This window comes from Pteropus vampyrus, unplaced genomic scaffold (assembly GCF_000151845.1).
Source record: "Pteropus vampyrus isolate Shadow unplaced genomic scaffold, Pvam_2.0 Scaffold307, whole genome shotgun sequence".
Lineage (NCBI taxonomy): Eukaryota > Metazoa > Chordata > Mammalia > Chiroptera > Pteropodidae > Pteropus > Pteropus vampyrus.
The window spans coordinates 136,504-154,891 of NW_011889088.1; the positions used below are offsets into that span (position 1 = coordinate 136,504).

The window sequence follows — 18,388 nt, forward strand, 5'->3', positions numbered from 1 at the left end:
TGTACATTATTATTTATTATGATACCTAGGTAATGTTGGTTTAAAATTTAACCAATATATGATGATGTTTAATATGTATATGTTAGTCTATGGCCATACTACCCTGAACAAGCCCGATCTTGGAAGCTAAGCAGGATCGGACCTGGTTAGTACTTGGATGGGAGACCACTTAGGAAGACCATATTCTGTAGATGTGAAAAATAAAAATAAGGGATTGTAAGCTGACAAGGTCCTTGCAATCTGTGAGGTCAACCAAGAGTTGCCTCACCTAAAAAATAAAATAAATAAATAAAAAATAATAATATGTATATATTAAATACAACTGGCAAGTTTTATCGCTACTTGTTATGCAAGGTAAATTTTGACTTAAGGTGTTTTTCATAGTATGTTGTGAGCCTATTGCTTGCCACATTATCTATCACTTTGCATGCGGTAAGATAAATTTAGTTGTTAAATTTCCGTGGTCAGTTTCAGTAGGAATTTTTTGCCAGCTTTGAGATATAATTGAAATATATAACATTGTATAAGTTCGAGATAAAGAGTGTGATGAATTGATATGTGTATATATTGTGTAATGATTACCACAGTAGGGTTAATCCATAGGAATATTTTGAATCCATGATTGCTATTGTGGTGAGGCTCTAATATCTCAGTAAAGTCTTGATTTCCTTTAAAATTAGATTTCCCAGTGCAATGCCTCAACAATAAAAACTGTTCATTCTATGATCTAATGGGGAAAAGCAGTTAGTTGAGGCCACAAGTAAGTTCTATGGGTAGTATAGACTGCTGTTACTTATAATTTTGGAATATTTTGCTATCTTTCTTTACAGTGCATTCCCTTATTTGTGGAAGCAGCTTTAGAGAGACTGACAAGAGAGGTGAAGACAAGTGAACTTCGAACAATGTGCCTGCAAGTTGCCATTGCAGCTTTATATTATAATCCACACCTACTTCTCAACACCTTAGAAAATCTTCGCTTCCCCAATAATGTTGAACCAGTTACAAATCATTTTATTACCCAGTGGCTTAATGATGTTGATTGTTTCTTGGGGTAAGTGACATACGTTGGATAATTGTTTATTTAACTTTGTAAGGAATGCTGCTTATTAAAAAAAAAAGAAATCTTTATTATTTTATTTTTTAGGTTACATGACAGAAAGATGTGTGTTCTGGGCTTGTGTGCTCTTATTGATATGGAACAAATACCACAAGTTTTAAATCAGGTTTCAGGACAGATTTTGCCAGCTTTTATCCTTTTATTTAATGGATTAAAAAGAGCATATGCCTGCCATGCGGAACACGAGAATGATAGTGATGATGATGATGAAGCTGAAGATGATGATGAAACGGGTAAGGGATTTGTGATGGAAGAAGCCAAACCTACCTAGTTAGAAATATCACAGGGCTTAACTTGTCTTGTTAGCCATTCTAAAGAAATGTGGGATCATAGCCAAATGTTTTCACATTCATTCATAGAAAGACCGCCTTACCTTCCCCCTAGTATAAGGTCAATGAAGGCAGAAACATCAGCTGTATCTGCAACACATAAAGCAGTTCTAGGCATTTATGGTTTTTAGTGTTGGCAAACATCTATCATTTATTAATGCTAAAACCAAAGCATCTTTGCACTTTATAAAATTAATTGAATGTTGCCTAGTACATTTACCTGTAAAACACTATAGACTACAAGAATATAAATTGGTTGAATGCTGCTTAAGAGAAATTACTGTAATACTTCCAAAATAAGACAGCTATTGCCATTTTTGTTTTTTATCATGCATTAACTTAGCCTTTAAAAACATTGCAAAATATGTTCTGTGGATGTAACGTAAACTATATTACTTTACTGTTGGTGTTTGGTTTGGTATATAACATAAGGCCAAGAGCACACCAAGTGCTGAATCTCGTATTATGCAATCCTTTTTAAACCTCTAATATTAAGAATTGTGTTTGGGTTTCTTGGATTTCAATGAGAATTTTTTTTCTGTTTATTGCTGAATATGTACTTAAACACCAATTCCTGGAACTCTTCCTTGAATTTATTCATTTGTAATTTACTGACAGTTATCACTGTCAGCTTGTTGAGTGGCAGAACATTTCAGTACTAACAAAAGCACCTATTTTATGACTTGCCAGAGGAACTGGGGAGTGATGAAGATGACATTGATGAAGATGGTCAAGAATATTTGGAGATTCTGGCTAAGCAAGCAGGTGAAGATGGAGATGATGAAGATTGGGAAGAAGATGATGCAGAGGAGACTGCTCTGGAAGGCTATTCCACAATCATTGATGATGAAGATAACCCTGTTGATGAATATCAGATATTTAAAGCTATATTTCAGAGTAAGTCAATTTGTTATATGTAATTCAGATACCTCTTTGTGATCGTTTCCCTGAAGCAGTCTGTTCTTATGTTCCTTAAAGCAATTTTGAGTATATTAAACCCAAACTAGAATATGATTAAAGATTATTAGGCAAAGTAAAGTTATTTCTACTGTTGCCATAGTTTGAGAGTATTTTCTCCATCCTGTTATTTTACTTTTATTTATATAATTTTGAAACATGCACATTTTAGGAAGATAGTATAGTTCATAAAGTTTATATAAGGATGATTCTTTCCCACTTCTGATTTCTATCCTCCCAACTTTCCCCAGAAGTATCCACTCTTTTCTTTGTGTGTGTTTATGTGTTTGTGTATCTTTTCTTCCCAGCCAAATCCACACCTGTTAAGGATTTAACTATTTATAATGGCCTTAGAGTCCCTTTTTCCTGTGTCAGTGTATGTGGTTACCGAATACTAGGTGTCAGTTTGGGGTTTTTTTTTTTTTTACCATTGTTTATTTGGATTTCAACAAAACATATTTGAAACTCTTTTCCCCTAGAGTTAACTGTTGTGCTATTTATTCCTATGCATTATGCATTATGAACTTTGATGCGCTATTTATTCCTATGCATATGCATTATGAACTTTGATGTAGAATAAATTCTCTGATTAGTTTTCCAAACCTGTGACAAAGCACTTTTGATGCAAGGTTGCAGAAACACAAAGAAATGGTTTCTGAGCTAGACGGCAGGCAGCAAGAATTGATGAAGGTGCCAAGAACTGCTGACTTGCTTTTGTCCATGGCTTTGTATTTTGTAGACTTAAATATGTGTTAATCCTTAAAGGATTAAGGGATTATAATAGAGGGTCTATGCACAGTAAATGCAATAAAATAGAGATATTAAATCATGCAGCTGAATGTCAGATTTACTTCCCACAAATACCTGGGTAAACCTAGTACATGAGGAAATCAGTTTTCATTTTTGAAATTATCCCATTAAAAAAAATTCTTTATAGAGAACACCTCTCCCTCCGTCTCTCCCTCTCACCGCACACACATCCCTTTGTATAGCTATTTAATTGAAAGAAAGAAATACATGGTCAGACTTGCTACCATTATACATCAGTTTATTTTATGCATGTTTTTGTGGAACATTGTAAGGTTTTTAACACGTGCTCTTGTGACATGCTGGGAAAATTTGTCCTCCCTTTTTCATAGATTTAGTTTGACCATTTTTTAGGCTGTAATAATGTATGAGCATTTTCATTTTAACTCAGTTACTGCACAGCTATCTTTCTATGGAAGAACAATAGATGTATTTAAGAACAGTTTTTGAATAGACAATGCAGAAAGAAATGAGGCATTTATTTTGTACCATTCATCTCTTTCTTGCGTCTATTTAATGCTTCTGATTTTTGTTTTTTAATTTCGAGAGTTGAGAAAATTAACCAAAGTAGCCTTGGTTATTATCAAGTTGCTTTAACTCTGAAACTTTTTAGGGGGTTAGATTAATTCTATTTCTAAACTTTCCTTAGTTTGTTACTTATTATATAAGAATGGTTTAGGCTTTGAATCCTTATTTACAAGAGATAAGAATTATGAGAATGATTATGTTTTTTTGAGGCATAAAGCTAACCCAGAATTGACACACACCCCTACCCTTGCATCATTTGTTTCACAAATAACTTAAATTATTATTGGGAGAATATAAAATAGGTCAGAATTTTAGTATTGGAGAGTAGAGTACAGGGCGTAGAATAGAAAGGAATTATCAGGCCGCTCTTATTGTTGCCCTTTTCACCCTTGTTTCTTTCCTTTTTTGATAGCTATACAAAATCGTAATCCTGTGTGGTATCAGGCTCTGACTCATGGTCTTAATGAAGAACAAAGGAAACAGTTACAGGATATAGCAACTCTGGCCGATCAAAGAAGAGCAGCGCATGGTATGTTAATTGATCACAACCCCTGTTTAATGCGATTAATGATTTGATACCTCTTTAAATTTTTATATTAAATTATTTTAAATTATGTAAAAGTTACAGTTGTTGCAGTTGATAGGAGTTCACTCTAACCTGAAGGAATAGAAATGAAGAAATTAATGTGTTTGACTATAGTTTACTGATCCTAAGTGTAGCTGAAGACTATTTTCAATATGCAGAAGCTTTAAGAAGGTTGCTCAAGCTCATGGTGATGGCTTGATAGTTGAAAATCCTATTAAAAGTGTAAAACACTTTTATGAGAACTGCTCTTTCTTAAAAGTGTATTAAAGAAAAATCACAGACATTATCTTTTCATCTTTAAACATTTGCAGTCAATATGCATTTCAAAAAAGAACATTTTAGATACAGCTTAGCCTAATAATTTTCTGTCTTATTATTATTAGTCAAACTGGTTTTTATATTCAAAGAAGGGTCCTCCTTATAAAAAAAAGCCTAGCTTTCTAAAGTGTTTTTTTTATATTTGGATTTGCTTGCATTAGATTCACTAGCTGTTATTCCTTTTGGAAATTGGATCCTATTTAACTCAAAATGTGGTATTCGAAGATTTTTTTTAAAAATAGGAAATGAAAAGTTGGCTAAGAAGTCTACAGAGTACAACAGGAGAGAGAACTTTGAAACTAATATTAGTGAAGCTATTGTTAATGTTTATTAATTTCTTCTGTTCTCCAAAGTAGTAGAATGTTAAAATGCTCTATTAAACTATCACTTATTTGTTTTCTAGAATCCAAAATGATTGAGAAGCATGGAGGATACAAATTCAGTGCTCCAGTTGTGCCAAGCTCTTTCAATTTTGGAGGCCCGGCGCCAGGGATGAATTGAGTTATCACTTTTTTTCCTGCTTTGTGAGTGTAGTGAAGAGCTTGTGTTCCTCCTAGTAGTGGTTCCAGAACTGGTTCATGTTATATACTCTAAACTAATTGATCAATAGATGGACAAAAAAACCCAGGAGGTGGGACCTGATCATGCAACTTGGCACTGAAAAAGAAACCAGAGGGATTTTGGGGGAGGGAGGAAACTTGCGGGGGGTATTTTCTTTATTTTTTGAAGAAAGTAAGATTCTGACTGAAAGTTCAAGTGACACTGTGGAAATATGAAACAAGAGGGGATGTCATGAAGGCAGCTTTTCTTTTTCTGAGGAAAAATAGGCATGGGCTACAGGACTATTTAAAATGTCTCATTTACAGTATAAGCTCAAAGGTAGATGTAATTTTTACACCTATGAGTATTTGTCTGATTTCTGTCTCTTCCTCACCATTGGGTATCTATTCTTCATATGTACATAAGATAAGGTAATCGATAACCTTATTCAGTCTTCATCATTTCCTTCATCAAAGATTGTTTCTATGTAGATTATTGGACATTTATTATAGCACTACATAACTGATTAAAAGAAATCTGTAAATGAATTAGCACTTTCATATTGAAACAAGCCTGCTAGCCTATGTATAAAATAGCAAAATGGTTGCTGTTTATAAAAAGAAGGGATGTATTGGGGTGGGGGGCAGGGGTAATTTCAAGTTATTAATTTAAAAATGAACTAGCAATTTTGTACCTGGTGACTTTGTGGTGCGCTCACCTCTGATAGTGACTTGAATTCGGTATGTTAAAAGGGGTTAGTGGTATTTCATTGCTGCTAAAAAATGGCAACTCCCTCTGTGTCCTGTTTTTTCTTAAAGCTCTCAGTGTACAAGTGGATATTTGGATACAAGACCTTACCGTAGCAAGAAAGGTGATATTTGAAGCATGTAAATTGGATATAAAGTTCTACTCTTAAAGAGTTGATCAAAGAGTATGGCTAAACATCTATATATGCAATCTATTAAAAGAACTTAATTCGGCTATTATGTCTTGATTTGATTGCAGTGTTTTCCTAATTATAAATTTTTTTCCTCACTGGTCTGTTTTTATCTTGTACGTAGAAAGTGTACAGAATGTACACTTTTAAAATTTGACATTTAACACCTGCCTACCCCCATTTCCCTGTCTCCCTTACCCCTCTTGATTGTGGTATCTGATCTTAAATAGATAGGCTGAAGGCACATGGTTCCCTCCAAAAACCACTATTGATACCACTGCAAAAACAAGCCAGCAACAAGACAATGTAGAGAGGTTGGCTTACTTCCCTCTCTCCAAACTGCATGTTCAAAACTAAGCCTTTATTGATCTTAAACATCTGTCAGATGAGTCATACATTGAGTTATTTTTTTATATACATGTATACACACAATATTTCAAATTGAAAGCAACATCTCAATGGATTCAAAAATATTAAATCCTGTTATCTATAACAGACTAGAAAATTTATAACTGTAAAAATAAAACATGCACATATTGATATTTAAAATGCATAATGAAGAAAACCCATTGGTGTTGTGTATTTCTTGTATGCCAATAATTAAGCCACTATTGTTGGCACTGTTTGGTTTTCTATTTTAACACTGAAGGAGTGAAAATATTTCCTATATTTATGAATTTACTATGAAAATCTTGGCAAAAAAAAAAAAGAATTGTCTGTCTAAAATGTGTAGGTGAAAACTGTTAATCAAGTATGTTTCTACTTTTTCCCCCCAAGTTGGACACCATCTGTATACCCTAGGTTGCTTAAGGGGATTTCACTATTATATAAAATCAATAAAATTAAAATGGAGTAGTTGTATATATGCAACATTGTGTACAGAGGGGAGATATTGAATAGTATTAAACATTTTTGTCTTCCTTTACCTTTTATCCCCTTTACCTAATACTTAGTCTACTTTTTTAAATTTCAGACTTCACTGCTCTTTGAATTGATAATTCCAGTTTTCACATTGTTATTGGAAAACCATATCTAATAAAGGTTTCAGTTATTCCCGTGCACAGTATGAAAATTCTCATTTGCTGAGGTTTTGTTTCAAGAAAATGTATTGGTATGTCTTTGAGAACAAGTTTTATTGTTTCCTCTGTCATACAATCCAAACTAATTTCCATTTATGGATTTTTAACAAATTAAAGACCTTAAAATTAAACTATATTTAATATTAAATAATGTTCAAATGGTAGTTTCTCATGCATCAAATATATACCTCAATTATTTTTAGTATTTCCTTAAATTTAACATCAAATTAGTTTCTTACAGATTATGAGTCTTGATATATCTGTTTCTAGATAAGGTTGTAGGACTGTTGATAACTTTGTGAATATTTATAAACATAATTGCATATAGATTTTAACAGTATTTCCCATAATTTCACTAACCTATAACTTAATTTTTAATTTATAGAAGTTAATTCTGATTTTGGGTTTCAGTATGTTTCTTTTAGTGGCTGATGTTGTAAATTCTTCACTTTTTTGTAAATTGAAGTATTCCATCTATTTAAAAGTTCATCCGTTTCTCTGCAGGTTATAAAATGGTGGTTGCTAAATGTACACACTTTATCGAGATATAACTGTTATGTTCACTTCTGGAAGAAACCAAAGTGTAGAGCAGGGTTGGCCAACCACAGCCCTTTGGCTATTTATGCTTTTCTTCAGCCCCAGATGTAGCCCCTGAAGCAAGCATGAAGCAAAAGTCATTAAGAATTGTATTAATGACTAAGCCAGGTCTTTGGGAAGATCAAGCACAATAATTCCTTAAGCATAGAAGGCATTAAAAAGCATTTGTTAAATGACCTAAAGTTACATTAAAACATACCAGTTATTAAAATATCAGCTCTGTTCTATATTATTTAAGTTTCGGTGAAGATTATCTGTGACTATTTGTCAGTGTCTGCCTCAATTTTAGGTTTTACCCTTGATGAAGTCGGCTACTATTGAAGTAGCATTAAACACTTTGGTGCTTGTGTTCCTTATATAGAGAAAACTAGGTTCTCACCTAGAAATCCAGGATTCTGTCACTATGGGAGGAATATATTTTGTTTTTTAATTTTTATTTTTCACTTAGAGTTGACATTCAATACTATTATATTAGTTTCAGGTGGTATAGCATAGTGTTGAGACATATAGTTTATGAAGTGATCCGCCCGATTACCCACCTGGCACTATACATAGTTATTATTGCCTATTCCCTATGCAGTAGGGGACTATATTGTAACTACCAATTTGTACTCAATCCCTTCATCTTTTCTACCCAGCTCCCCAACCCCTCACCCATCTGGCATTCACCAGTTCTCAGTATCTATAAAAGTAACATTGTGTGAGGTAATTCCCCTTTCAGGTTGTAAGCACAGGTGATAGATAATTCCTTTATCTGCTTTCATGTGTATAGATTGAAATTTGTGAGTTAATGTCTTTGAGTCCTATGTTTAAATTCCTCCTATCAGGCTTTTAATGTTCCTTTCAAAACTTAATAAACGCAAACTAGAAATACAGGGGAACTTCTTCAACCTGAAAAAGGGTATCTACCAAAAACCTTAAAACTATTGGACTTAATGATGAAAGACTTGAAAACTTTACCCACCCTAAGATCAAGAGCCAGACAAGCGTTACCTTTTGACACTTCTATTCATGGTACATGAGGTTCTACCCAGAGCAATTAGGCAAGAAGAGGAAATAAAGACATCCAGATTGAAACTATATTGGCAGATTAACATCATCTTACAGAAACCTCTAAGGTGTCCACACAAAAAGAGCTAATGTTTTCAAGGTTGCAGGCACAAGATCAATATACAAAATCAGTTATATTTCTATATGGCAATGAAACCAAAGTGGAATTAAGAAAATTCCATGTACAATAGCGTCAAAAATACTTAGGAAAAAAGTGAAAACTAATCTGTTGAAAGAAGACCTAAATAAATGGACAGCCCATGTTCATGAATAGGAAGATAATACCATGAGTATGCCAGTACTCCCCAGATTGATCTATAAATTCTTTAATTACTAAAATATCCCAGCTACCTTTTTGCAGGAATTGACAAAACATCTTAAAATTTGTTTGGAAATACAAGGGATTCAGAATAGCCAAAACAATCTTGAATCTGAACATGATTTAGTAATCACGACAGTGGTACTAGTGTAAGGATAGACACTGACCAGTGGAATAAAATTGAGTCCAAAATAAACCATTAAATCTGTGGTCAGCTGATTTTCGACAAGGGTGCCAAGACCATTAAATGTATGAAAGAATCTTCTCAACAAATGGTTCTAAGACAGCTAGGTATCTACATACAAAAGCATGAAGTTGGACCCTTACCTCACACCACCCACAAAAATTAACTCAAAATGGTTCAAAGATTTATATATAAGATCTTAAACTACAAAAGTCTTAAAAAATGTAGGCGTAAGTCTTTGTGACTATGAATTAGGCAACAACGGTTTCTTGGATATAACACAAAAGCAACAACAAAAAATAGATGACTTGGACTTCATCAAAATTTAAGTTTTCGTGCGTCAAATGACACTTTTCAGAAAGTGAAGAAAATCCAGAGAAAATATTTGCAAATCCTGAGTATATAGGAACGTTTACAGCTTGCAACAAAAATAGGAAAGAATCCAAGTAGACACTTCTCCAAGATAAATGGCCAATATCATTGAAAAAGATGCTCAGCATCACTAGTCATTAGGGAAATGCAAATCAATAAAAATGAATAATTTCACCTATTAGCATGATCAAGGAGGACAATTACAAGTATTGGTGACAATACGGAGAAATTAGAAACATTGCTGATAACATAAAATGCTAATCTGTTGGAGAAAAGTTTGGCAATTCTTCAAAGGTTGAAAATAGTACCACCCAGCAATTCCACTCCTGGATGTATATATTCAAAAGAAATGAAATGCATGTCCACACAATTTGTACATGGTTGTTCATACTAGCATAGCCAGAAGGTGGAAACAACCCAAGTAGTTGTCAGTTGAAGAATGTATGAACAATACTGTGGTACATCCATAAAACTATATTTGGCAATAAAAAGTAGTTATGTGCTACAGCGAGGGTGAACTTGAAAACAGTGAAGTCAGAAGATTCCATTTATAGAAATGTCTAGAATTGGCAAATATATAGAAACAGGAGATGAGAGGTTGCCGGGGCAGGGAGGAGGAAATGAAGAGCAACTGCCTTATAATGGTGCAGGGTTTCTTCTGGGGATGATGAAATGTTTTGACTTAGATATTGGTCATAGTTGCATAGCCTTGTAGATATACTTAAAACTACTGAAGTATACATTTTAAAATGGTTTTATGGTATATGAATATCGATAATTTTCATTTAAAAGTGAGCCTCAAATTTGGTTAAAGTTCCCTAAAGTGTAACATGAGATATCACCATATTAGGGGGAAAAGTCTTTAGGATCATATTCCCAAATTTCGTCTTGCTATTTTTTAAAAAATGCCACTACTTTTGGCACCCAAGCTGGTGCCAAAGTTGGGGCAGGGGAATAATCCTTAAAACTTTTTCTGTAAATGTTTAATCTCTTTATAAATTTCAATGTAATACATAGTATTAGAAATTTAAGACTAAGCCAAACTTCCCCCAAAATTACAGCACTTAAGTGTTTTTCTATAAAATGTTATCGCTTACTTGAAAACATGAGCTTCGTCTTTTAAAAAAATTCTCCTTTCGTCTCGAGTATGTTTTCCCAGAAAATGTTAAAAACTGGTTTCATTCATGGACTATCCACTATTTAACTCTACTGCTGAAAACACCAGACTTACTATGTATATTAATGAAACTTGGTTTTCCTTTTGTCTGGAGTGTTCTACTTTAGATTTAAGCAAATGTAATTAGAAGCCAAAATGATTAGAATCTTGTGGAGGTATGAAGCTTTAAAGAGACACCTGGAATCTTCAGGGGCTTTAAAAGATTTTTAACATTTTCCTTTTAGTTTGCCACTAAAACTCAATACACATTACCCATAGTTGGTAAACTTTGGAGCTCACTCACTTAGATGATTTTTCAAAGATATAATGAATGGGATTAACAAGTGATCCAAGGGTAGGCTTGGTAAAATGGAAAAACTGCATTCATACTGGAATTACATCAGCTTGCAATAAAGGGAATTATGAGATTACCTACTAATAAAACATTACTAGTTGTATTACAGCTATGCTTATGTCAGCTATATACTGAGAACCATTTATATGAGATCAAAAGGAACATTTTAAGTAGCCTAATCACACACTTCCAAAACGGATTCTAATTAAGCCCTGATTAATCCTTTTAGTGTGGAAGTTGAGTGAGATTAACTAAATGAGCTTAGTCTACAGACCAAGGACTCAACTCTAGGTCCATGAGCCTCTATGAAACTACAGCAGTTTTTCATAGCTTTCATCCAAAATCGCAAAGGATCTATCAAAGTTCTCAAGAACCACTGCTGTAGACCAGTGGTCCCCAGCGACTGGTGCTATGAAAATCCAATGCTTGACGATCTGAGGTGGAGCTGAGGCAGTAATAGTGATGGGGGGCAGCCTCAAGCACAGATGCTTTCCTCGCTCGTCTCTCGTTGTGCAGCCTGCTTCCTAATAGACCACAGACGGGTACTGGTCTGTGGCCCAGGGGTTGGGCCCTGCTGTAGACTATTAAAGTGAGAACTGGAGAACGAATAGGCTAACATTAAGCACTTGAATGCATCTGATAGGAACTGTGCTACATGTTTACCTACATTCTCATATATCCTTCCAATCATACCATACCATAAGTGGTTTTTACCTTACAGATGAGACAACAGGTTCTGAGATAAGTGACACATCTACAGTCACAGCTCCCAATGGAGAGAGCAAGCTACTAGTTTGGTTTTGAATTCCTTAGTTTAAAAAATTTACAAATTCATAATTTCAATTCATTACAGAAATAAATCTGTTACCTATTAACACCCTCTCTGAGATACTTTTAAGAGTTTAATGTCATTCTCATCATCTTTTTTTCTACACTTTCATGGCTACATCACTGTACAAATATGCCAAAATCAATTCTCCAGAAAGTTTTGAGTTACTGAAAGAAATGTTTAAAAAAACATTTTTTAAAGAGGGATAGAAATAAACTATTTGGAAAACTGGGCAAAATGGCCCAGCTTTAAAAGCCTAGACTAGCACTGGTTGGAAATTAAATGTTTTCAAGTCATTAAAATATAATGAGAGATAAGGAACAGGAGGTGATTTCGGGAAAAATCTGAAGATAATGGATGGCCCTGAATACTTTGTACATTTGAACTCTTCTATAGTTACTGGTAAATACTGTTAACACAAAGTTCTATTACACGTGACAAAATCAGAATTAAGGTTTCTCCCTGAATCAGATTTGAATTACAGCGTCCTATCCGCCACCATCAGTCAATTTTTACAACTACTCTTTAAGTTCTGGAGATACGAAGATGTCCTGTAACTGCAACTTACAATTAAAGAGTAATTTAAAATTATTTTTGAGATTCTGTATTAGTGTTTTAAGTAGTAGACTACAGGCATGGGTCTTAGTAATAAATGACTAAACTGCATAATAGTATTAGGATTCTTTTATTAACATTTCTATTTACTAGACACATATAACATCAGGAAGGTACAAAGTATAAATTAAAACACCTTGTTTTTCATCTGAACTCTATTTCCCTCCGACAAAGAGAATCTCCATTGGGTACAAGACTATTTTAAGTGAGCCAATTCTTTCAGTTTCAAGTAACCTAATCCAATTTTGTGTCACATTTTTTATTTTTAGAAGGGCGTAAAAAATAACTTCTAAAGAATATGTAGTCAAAGGACACTCAAAGTCCTATTTTCCTTCGAATAGCATTTAAGCACCAACTGCAACTGTAATTTGGTTAGGGTCAGCCTGCCCCTTACTCTCTATCAAAAAGGTTATCGTTAAAATCTCAAATCAGGCTCAATTGTAAATCAAAACATTTTAATTATCCTCACTTAGACGAAGGCTGTCTTTAACTTCCTTTTGATTTAACCCCTTGGTCATTCCAAAATCACCTGAAATGTAAAAGGAACCTAACCTTATCCAGCGCTCTCTAATTTTTGCAAGCAGAACACAAACCTGTAACAACGGGCCAACCTCCTCATTCTTCGTTAACTCAATTCTATATGGAATGCCAGATCTAACAAACGTTGAGTCTATCTATACATTTTATCTCACCTTTACTCAGCCTGGTTACCAAAGCGAATGAATACTTACTGAATACTTCTGAAATGGCTAGTATTCCCAGTAGCATAGAAAAAGTTTGGCTTAAGATCTACGAAAGTTACCTAAACTTCACAACTAATTTGTATCCATTCGTAATAGGTTTGGGGAGCCTAAGTCCATGCTTTTCCCCGCTTCTGACTTTCCTTTACTTCGCGACACACAAGGTATGTCGCGACACCATTACAGACTACTTCAGGTTTTGAACCTAAACAACATGCAAGCGCAAAAGGATCCGCAGCATCTCCCAGCAGAGTCCAAGACCATCGCCCCGTTGCCAAGCTCCGCCGACACTTTAGCAGAGGCAGGAGGCTCCCCTCCCAACGAACGGTGATGCCCCGACGACTGCAGAAGCACAGGGAGGCTTGGCAGCCAGTGACCGGCATACAGCAGCTCTGGAGAAAGCAGAGCCTTCTCCCAAGTTCAAAGGCCTCCGCTGGCATCGAGAGCCCCCAAGGAGCTGTAAGGCTTCTCATCCTAACCTACCCCTCCCGACCACTTCCCTCCCAAAGGGTGACACTCGATAATCGCTAGACAAAGCCCAACCAGTCTCCAGGACGCGCTCCAACAAGCCCACCGGGAGAGCCAAGACCACCTCCCAGCCCCTTTGGGGAAAATGGCGCCAGTCACCTCTTCTCCCTCCCAGCTAGTCACAAGGACCAACCTCCCTCCCTCGCTACAAAATGGCGCCTCCCGCTGGGGCCCCAGAATCGGCATAATTCACTTGTCAGCCAGGCGGTGTCTGTCTGGGATGAGCAGTTCTGCCAACCAGTCAGACAGAGGAACTTTGATTCCGCACTTCACGCAAGCCACTCAGGCGCTAGCTTTAAGGCCTGACGTAACGAAAATAAGGCGTGGATAAGGCGGTCTCGTCGCGCATCGCCTAAATTTGAGCCAATGGCAAGCAGAAGGCGTCCAGTGAATGACGTAGTGACAGCCCAATGGAGACTGGGGGCGGGCTTCAGACTCGCTATGCGGGTTGCGGGGCCTGGGGGCCGGGCGGCTGTTTCCTGTCCTGGTGCATGGTGGTCGGACGAAGGAATTGTTGGAAAATTTTCTCGGAGGTTCGTATATAAATGTGTTTTTACCCAGTGTGCATTATTCTCCGCCCGGCCGCCGCCCTCAGCGCTGCGGCGTGGGCCCAGTCGGGCCCCGACTCTGACTCCAGCTGCTTAGCCTCCGCGGCAGGCCCTGCCGATTCTACGGCCGGCCGCGGCAGCAGCGCCTGGGCAGAAGCGGAGTTTATTAATAACCCGCGGCCGCCACTCTGGGGCGGCGGAGCGTTTCTCACTGAGGACGCCACCCCCCACCCCTAGTCTCTGCGCGCTGTGCCCCGCCTGTTCCCCTCAGGGGGCCGCCGAGGGGAGGGAGTGAAGGAGGGAAGGGTGGAGCCCTTTGGATCTGGGTAGCGCTTCTCGGCTTGACCTCCGCGCGGAGCAAGTCCCCAGACGCCGCCGAGGCGAATCTCCTCCGGCTGGGACGTCGGGCCACGGTCCGCACTAGGCCTCAGCTGGGGCGCTGGCGGCAGGACTGGCCGAGGGCCCGCTCGGACCCCACCTGCAGATTGCTCCTAGAATTTCCTCCCACCCAGTTCGTGCACAGATCACTTGTTCCCCTCACTTTTTTTTATTTTTTATTTTTAGGCCACTGAGGCTTAACATCAAATATTAGAAGTTATTAATTTTATTTTTCCTTTTTCTCAGTTGTGGCCAAAGCGAACGAATCCTTCAGTTGCTTTGTAACATTGGGGAACGTGAACCAATTTTTACTCCATTCTCTTATGCTTTTTTTAACATTACGTTTTCCCGCAGTAACGAAATTAAGCAAAAAGTGGGAAAGAATACCGTTGCTAAACCCATTATTTGTTTAAAATCAAGTTCAGTCTTTGCTTTGGACGTGTCTAATCAGCTGGTATAACCACGGGGTGGGGGGGATGGAGGAGGGATGTGGTGAAAATTGTAGGTTCGGTGTTGTCACCTTTGTCCTGAATCTTAGAAGATACGTGGATTTTGCTGTAGTTGACAAAAATCTGCAATATTAAATGTTATTTTAATATAAGTTCATTGTTAAATGTTTAGTAAGAGAAATAAGGAGATCACGTAAAAGCTGATGAGATTTGTAACGCATATTTTGGAAATTTCACACACACACACAAATATATTTTTAAAATAACAGCTTATCGGTATAATTCACATGTCTTACAATTCACCCATTAAAAGTATGTAATTTAAATTGGTTTAGTATATTCACAGAGTTGAGCAACCATCACCACAATTTTAAAACATGTTCATCACTCTAAAAAGAAACTACCCCGTTAAATTACTCCCTGTATTCCCTTAACTTCCCACCGCTTTCCAATCATTCAGTAATCTACACATTTGCCTATTCCGAGTGTTTCATATGAATGGAATCACACAGTATGTGGGCTTTTGTGACTGGCTTCTTCCATTTTAATGTAATATTTGCAACGTTCATGTTATAGCATGTCAGTACTTCATTCCTTTCTGTTGCCAAATATTTTATGTATGGACATAACATGCTTTATTTATCCATCATCTGTTAATGGACATTTGGTTTGTTTCCATCTTTTGTCTGTTACGCGTAAAGCTGCTGTAAACATTTACGTACAAGTTTTTGTTTGTTGGGCATATGTTTTCATTTATCGTAGGTGTGTATACATAGAAGTTGAATTTCTTGGTCATATGATAAATATGGTCCACCTGTGAGTAACTCAAACTGTTTTCCAAGTGGCTGCACCATTTCACCTAGCTGGATGATCTAGCTAGATTGAGGAATCGTACCTCTACTATTACTTTAGCTGTTATTATTATTTATAATATATACGTAGCTTATGAACTTGTGAGAACTTCTGAGTCCTGAGGTTTTCATAATTACTTAACTTTGAAGTTTTTATCTAGTTTTTATATTAATCTGAGGTTTTACCTAGTTCTAAGTCTTTTTGCTCTTGACTTTATTTCAGACCATAGTGAGTTTTTAAAAGTTGGGTTCCACGTGTCATTGCTCCTTTCTGTGCTTAATTTGTAAGACAGTGTTTTAAACTTTATTGTACTGTAAATCAAAATGATTTTGTTTTTAAGATGACTTTAGACAGAGAAATCACCCTCTCCTTCATAGGAAAGATTTTAAAAACAATGATGAACTTTTTTCCATACTTTCTCATAAATCTAATCCCATTTTAAAACTGTCACAGTGAGAATTTTGCACCCCATGAAAGTAACTTGTCCGTTAATGTGTAGACACAGGCATTTAACTAACTGCATTTATTTTGTACTTAAAACACCACTTTATTCGGCACCTAACTATGGCTAGGCAGTAAATTAAATGACTTACTGTTTTACATATATACATAAACTTATTATCTTAACTACAAACCTAAGTCAAATACTGGAGTTATTGTCCTTCTTTTGCAGATGAGTCACCTGAAGCTTATAGAGTAACTTGGCCAGGTATTACATGGCAAAGCTGAAACTTGAACTTATGACTGGCTCAGAAGCTCAGTCTCTCAACTGAGTTATTCAGTAATTTACTAAGTACTCACCTTTTTTACTTTTAAAATATCAAATGTCTGTAGTACCTAGAATGATATAGTATTTGAATACTGTACATAATATGTCATAGCATGGATGTTATTGTGCTATTTGTACACATCTTTCAGTAAAATAATGATGAATTCATTTAGCCTTGTATTGAAAATAAAGATTTATATAATATGAAGTAATGGTCACAAGAAGTTGGAATCACTTAATGGCAATTTGTACTTGCTATATACACATAATACAGTAGCATATTATAAAAAATGAGACACATTGAAAAGAGCATTGGAATAAAAGAAGACCTAATCTTTAATCCTATCTCAGGCAGTTAACAAGCCATGACCTCATTCAAATTCATTTGTTCAACAAATATTTAGTAATCATGTCCCATGTGTCAGGCATTCTTGTAGGCACTAGAAATTCCAGGGTTAATAAGACAGATGAGGGCCCTGCCATCATGGAACTTAGAGTTCATTTAGAAATTCTGATAAGTGAAATTCTCCTGTGCAGGATACAGAGTTCTGTGATAGAAAATAAGGAGACGGTGGTAGGATGGCCATTTCAGGTAAGAGGTGACACCTAACTATGTGCAAAAGCAAGAAAAGTTAGATGTATACTAGGAACTAGGTCAGCATGGCTGGATTTAGATAATGGAGGACAATTGTAAAGCACTGCAACATGAGGTATTATGTGTATATAGCAAGTACAAACTGCCATTAAACTCATTAGATCTTTATTGAACATACAATCTTAGGAGTCAGAAATTTCAAAGACCCATGGGACACAGTACATATCTTAGATGGCTTATAGTCTAATTGAGCAGACTGGATGTAGGAGTTAAAGGACTAGGAACAGGAGAGAGGAGCATTAGATATCAGGAATCAGAAGCCTTTCAGTCAAAAACAAGGTTCTAGAAATCTCACTTTCTTCACCTGTAGAAAGAAAACATCTTGAGTTTAAGGGCTTTACGTACATTATTTCACTTAACTCTTGCAACAGCCTTGTCAAGAAGGTGTTCTCCCATTTTTTCTAAAGAGGAAATGGAAGCTCAGGAGCTGGTTAATTGCCCGGGTACTGAGCAGAATTCAAATATATAGCATCCGGCAAATTATAAATCCACATGCAGATGAAGTCTATGATAATAAAAACATGATTAGTAATTCATAGTGACCTGGGCTACAAGCCAAATAACAGCAAATACTGTAGGATTCAAATGATAACTGGACTGAGATCTGGGTAGTGAGGGGCTTAGCACTTTGGAAGAGCCAGCAACAAAAACTTTCCTGCGCCTGGACTGCCCTCTCTCTTCTTCTGATCTTTAGGAAATGCTTACTTATCTTTTTATGCCCAAATTCATGGGTCCTGTCTCTGCATCCCTAAGGCAAAGTTAGGTGCTCCTCACTCTATTAATACTTTTGTTTA

General features: G+C 36.3%; 2 protein-coding genes across 4 annotated transcripts in view; both read left to right on the top strand.

Moving 5' to 3' along the window:
- IPO7 (importin 7) overlaps positions 1-7,185 on the top strand; it is a 40,570-nt gene extending 33,385 nt beyond the window's left edge. For both annotated transcript variants that reach the window (XM_011377239.2, XM_023521605.1), the window contains 5 exons: positions 831-1,051; positions 1,145-1,350; positions 2,137-2,343; positions 4,151-4,267; positions 5,046-7,185. In XM_011377239.2, the coding sequence (XP_011375541.1) occupies positions 831-1,051; positions 1,145-1,350; positions 2,137-2,343; positions 4,151-4,267; positions 5,046-5,143 (849 nt within the window). In that variant the 3' untranslated portion in view covers positions 5,144-7,185. The remainder of the gene's footprint in view (positions 1-830; positions 1,052-1,144; positions 1,351-2,136; positions 2,344-4,150; positions 4,268-5,045) is intronic.
- Positions 7,186-14,364: 7,179 nt separating this feature from the next.
- ZNF143 (zinc finger protein 143) overlaps positions 14,365-18,388 on the top strand; it is a 39,989-nt gene continuing 35,965 nt past the window's right edge. Inside the window, exon 1 of one of the 2 annotated variants that reach the window (XM_011377242.2) lies at positions 14,365-14,476. The gene's annotated coding sequence lies outside the window, so the exon portion shown is untranslated. The remainder of the gene's footprint in view (positions 14,477-18,388) is intronic. The other variant, XM_011377240.2, reaches the window with a different exon arrangement.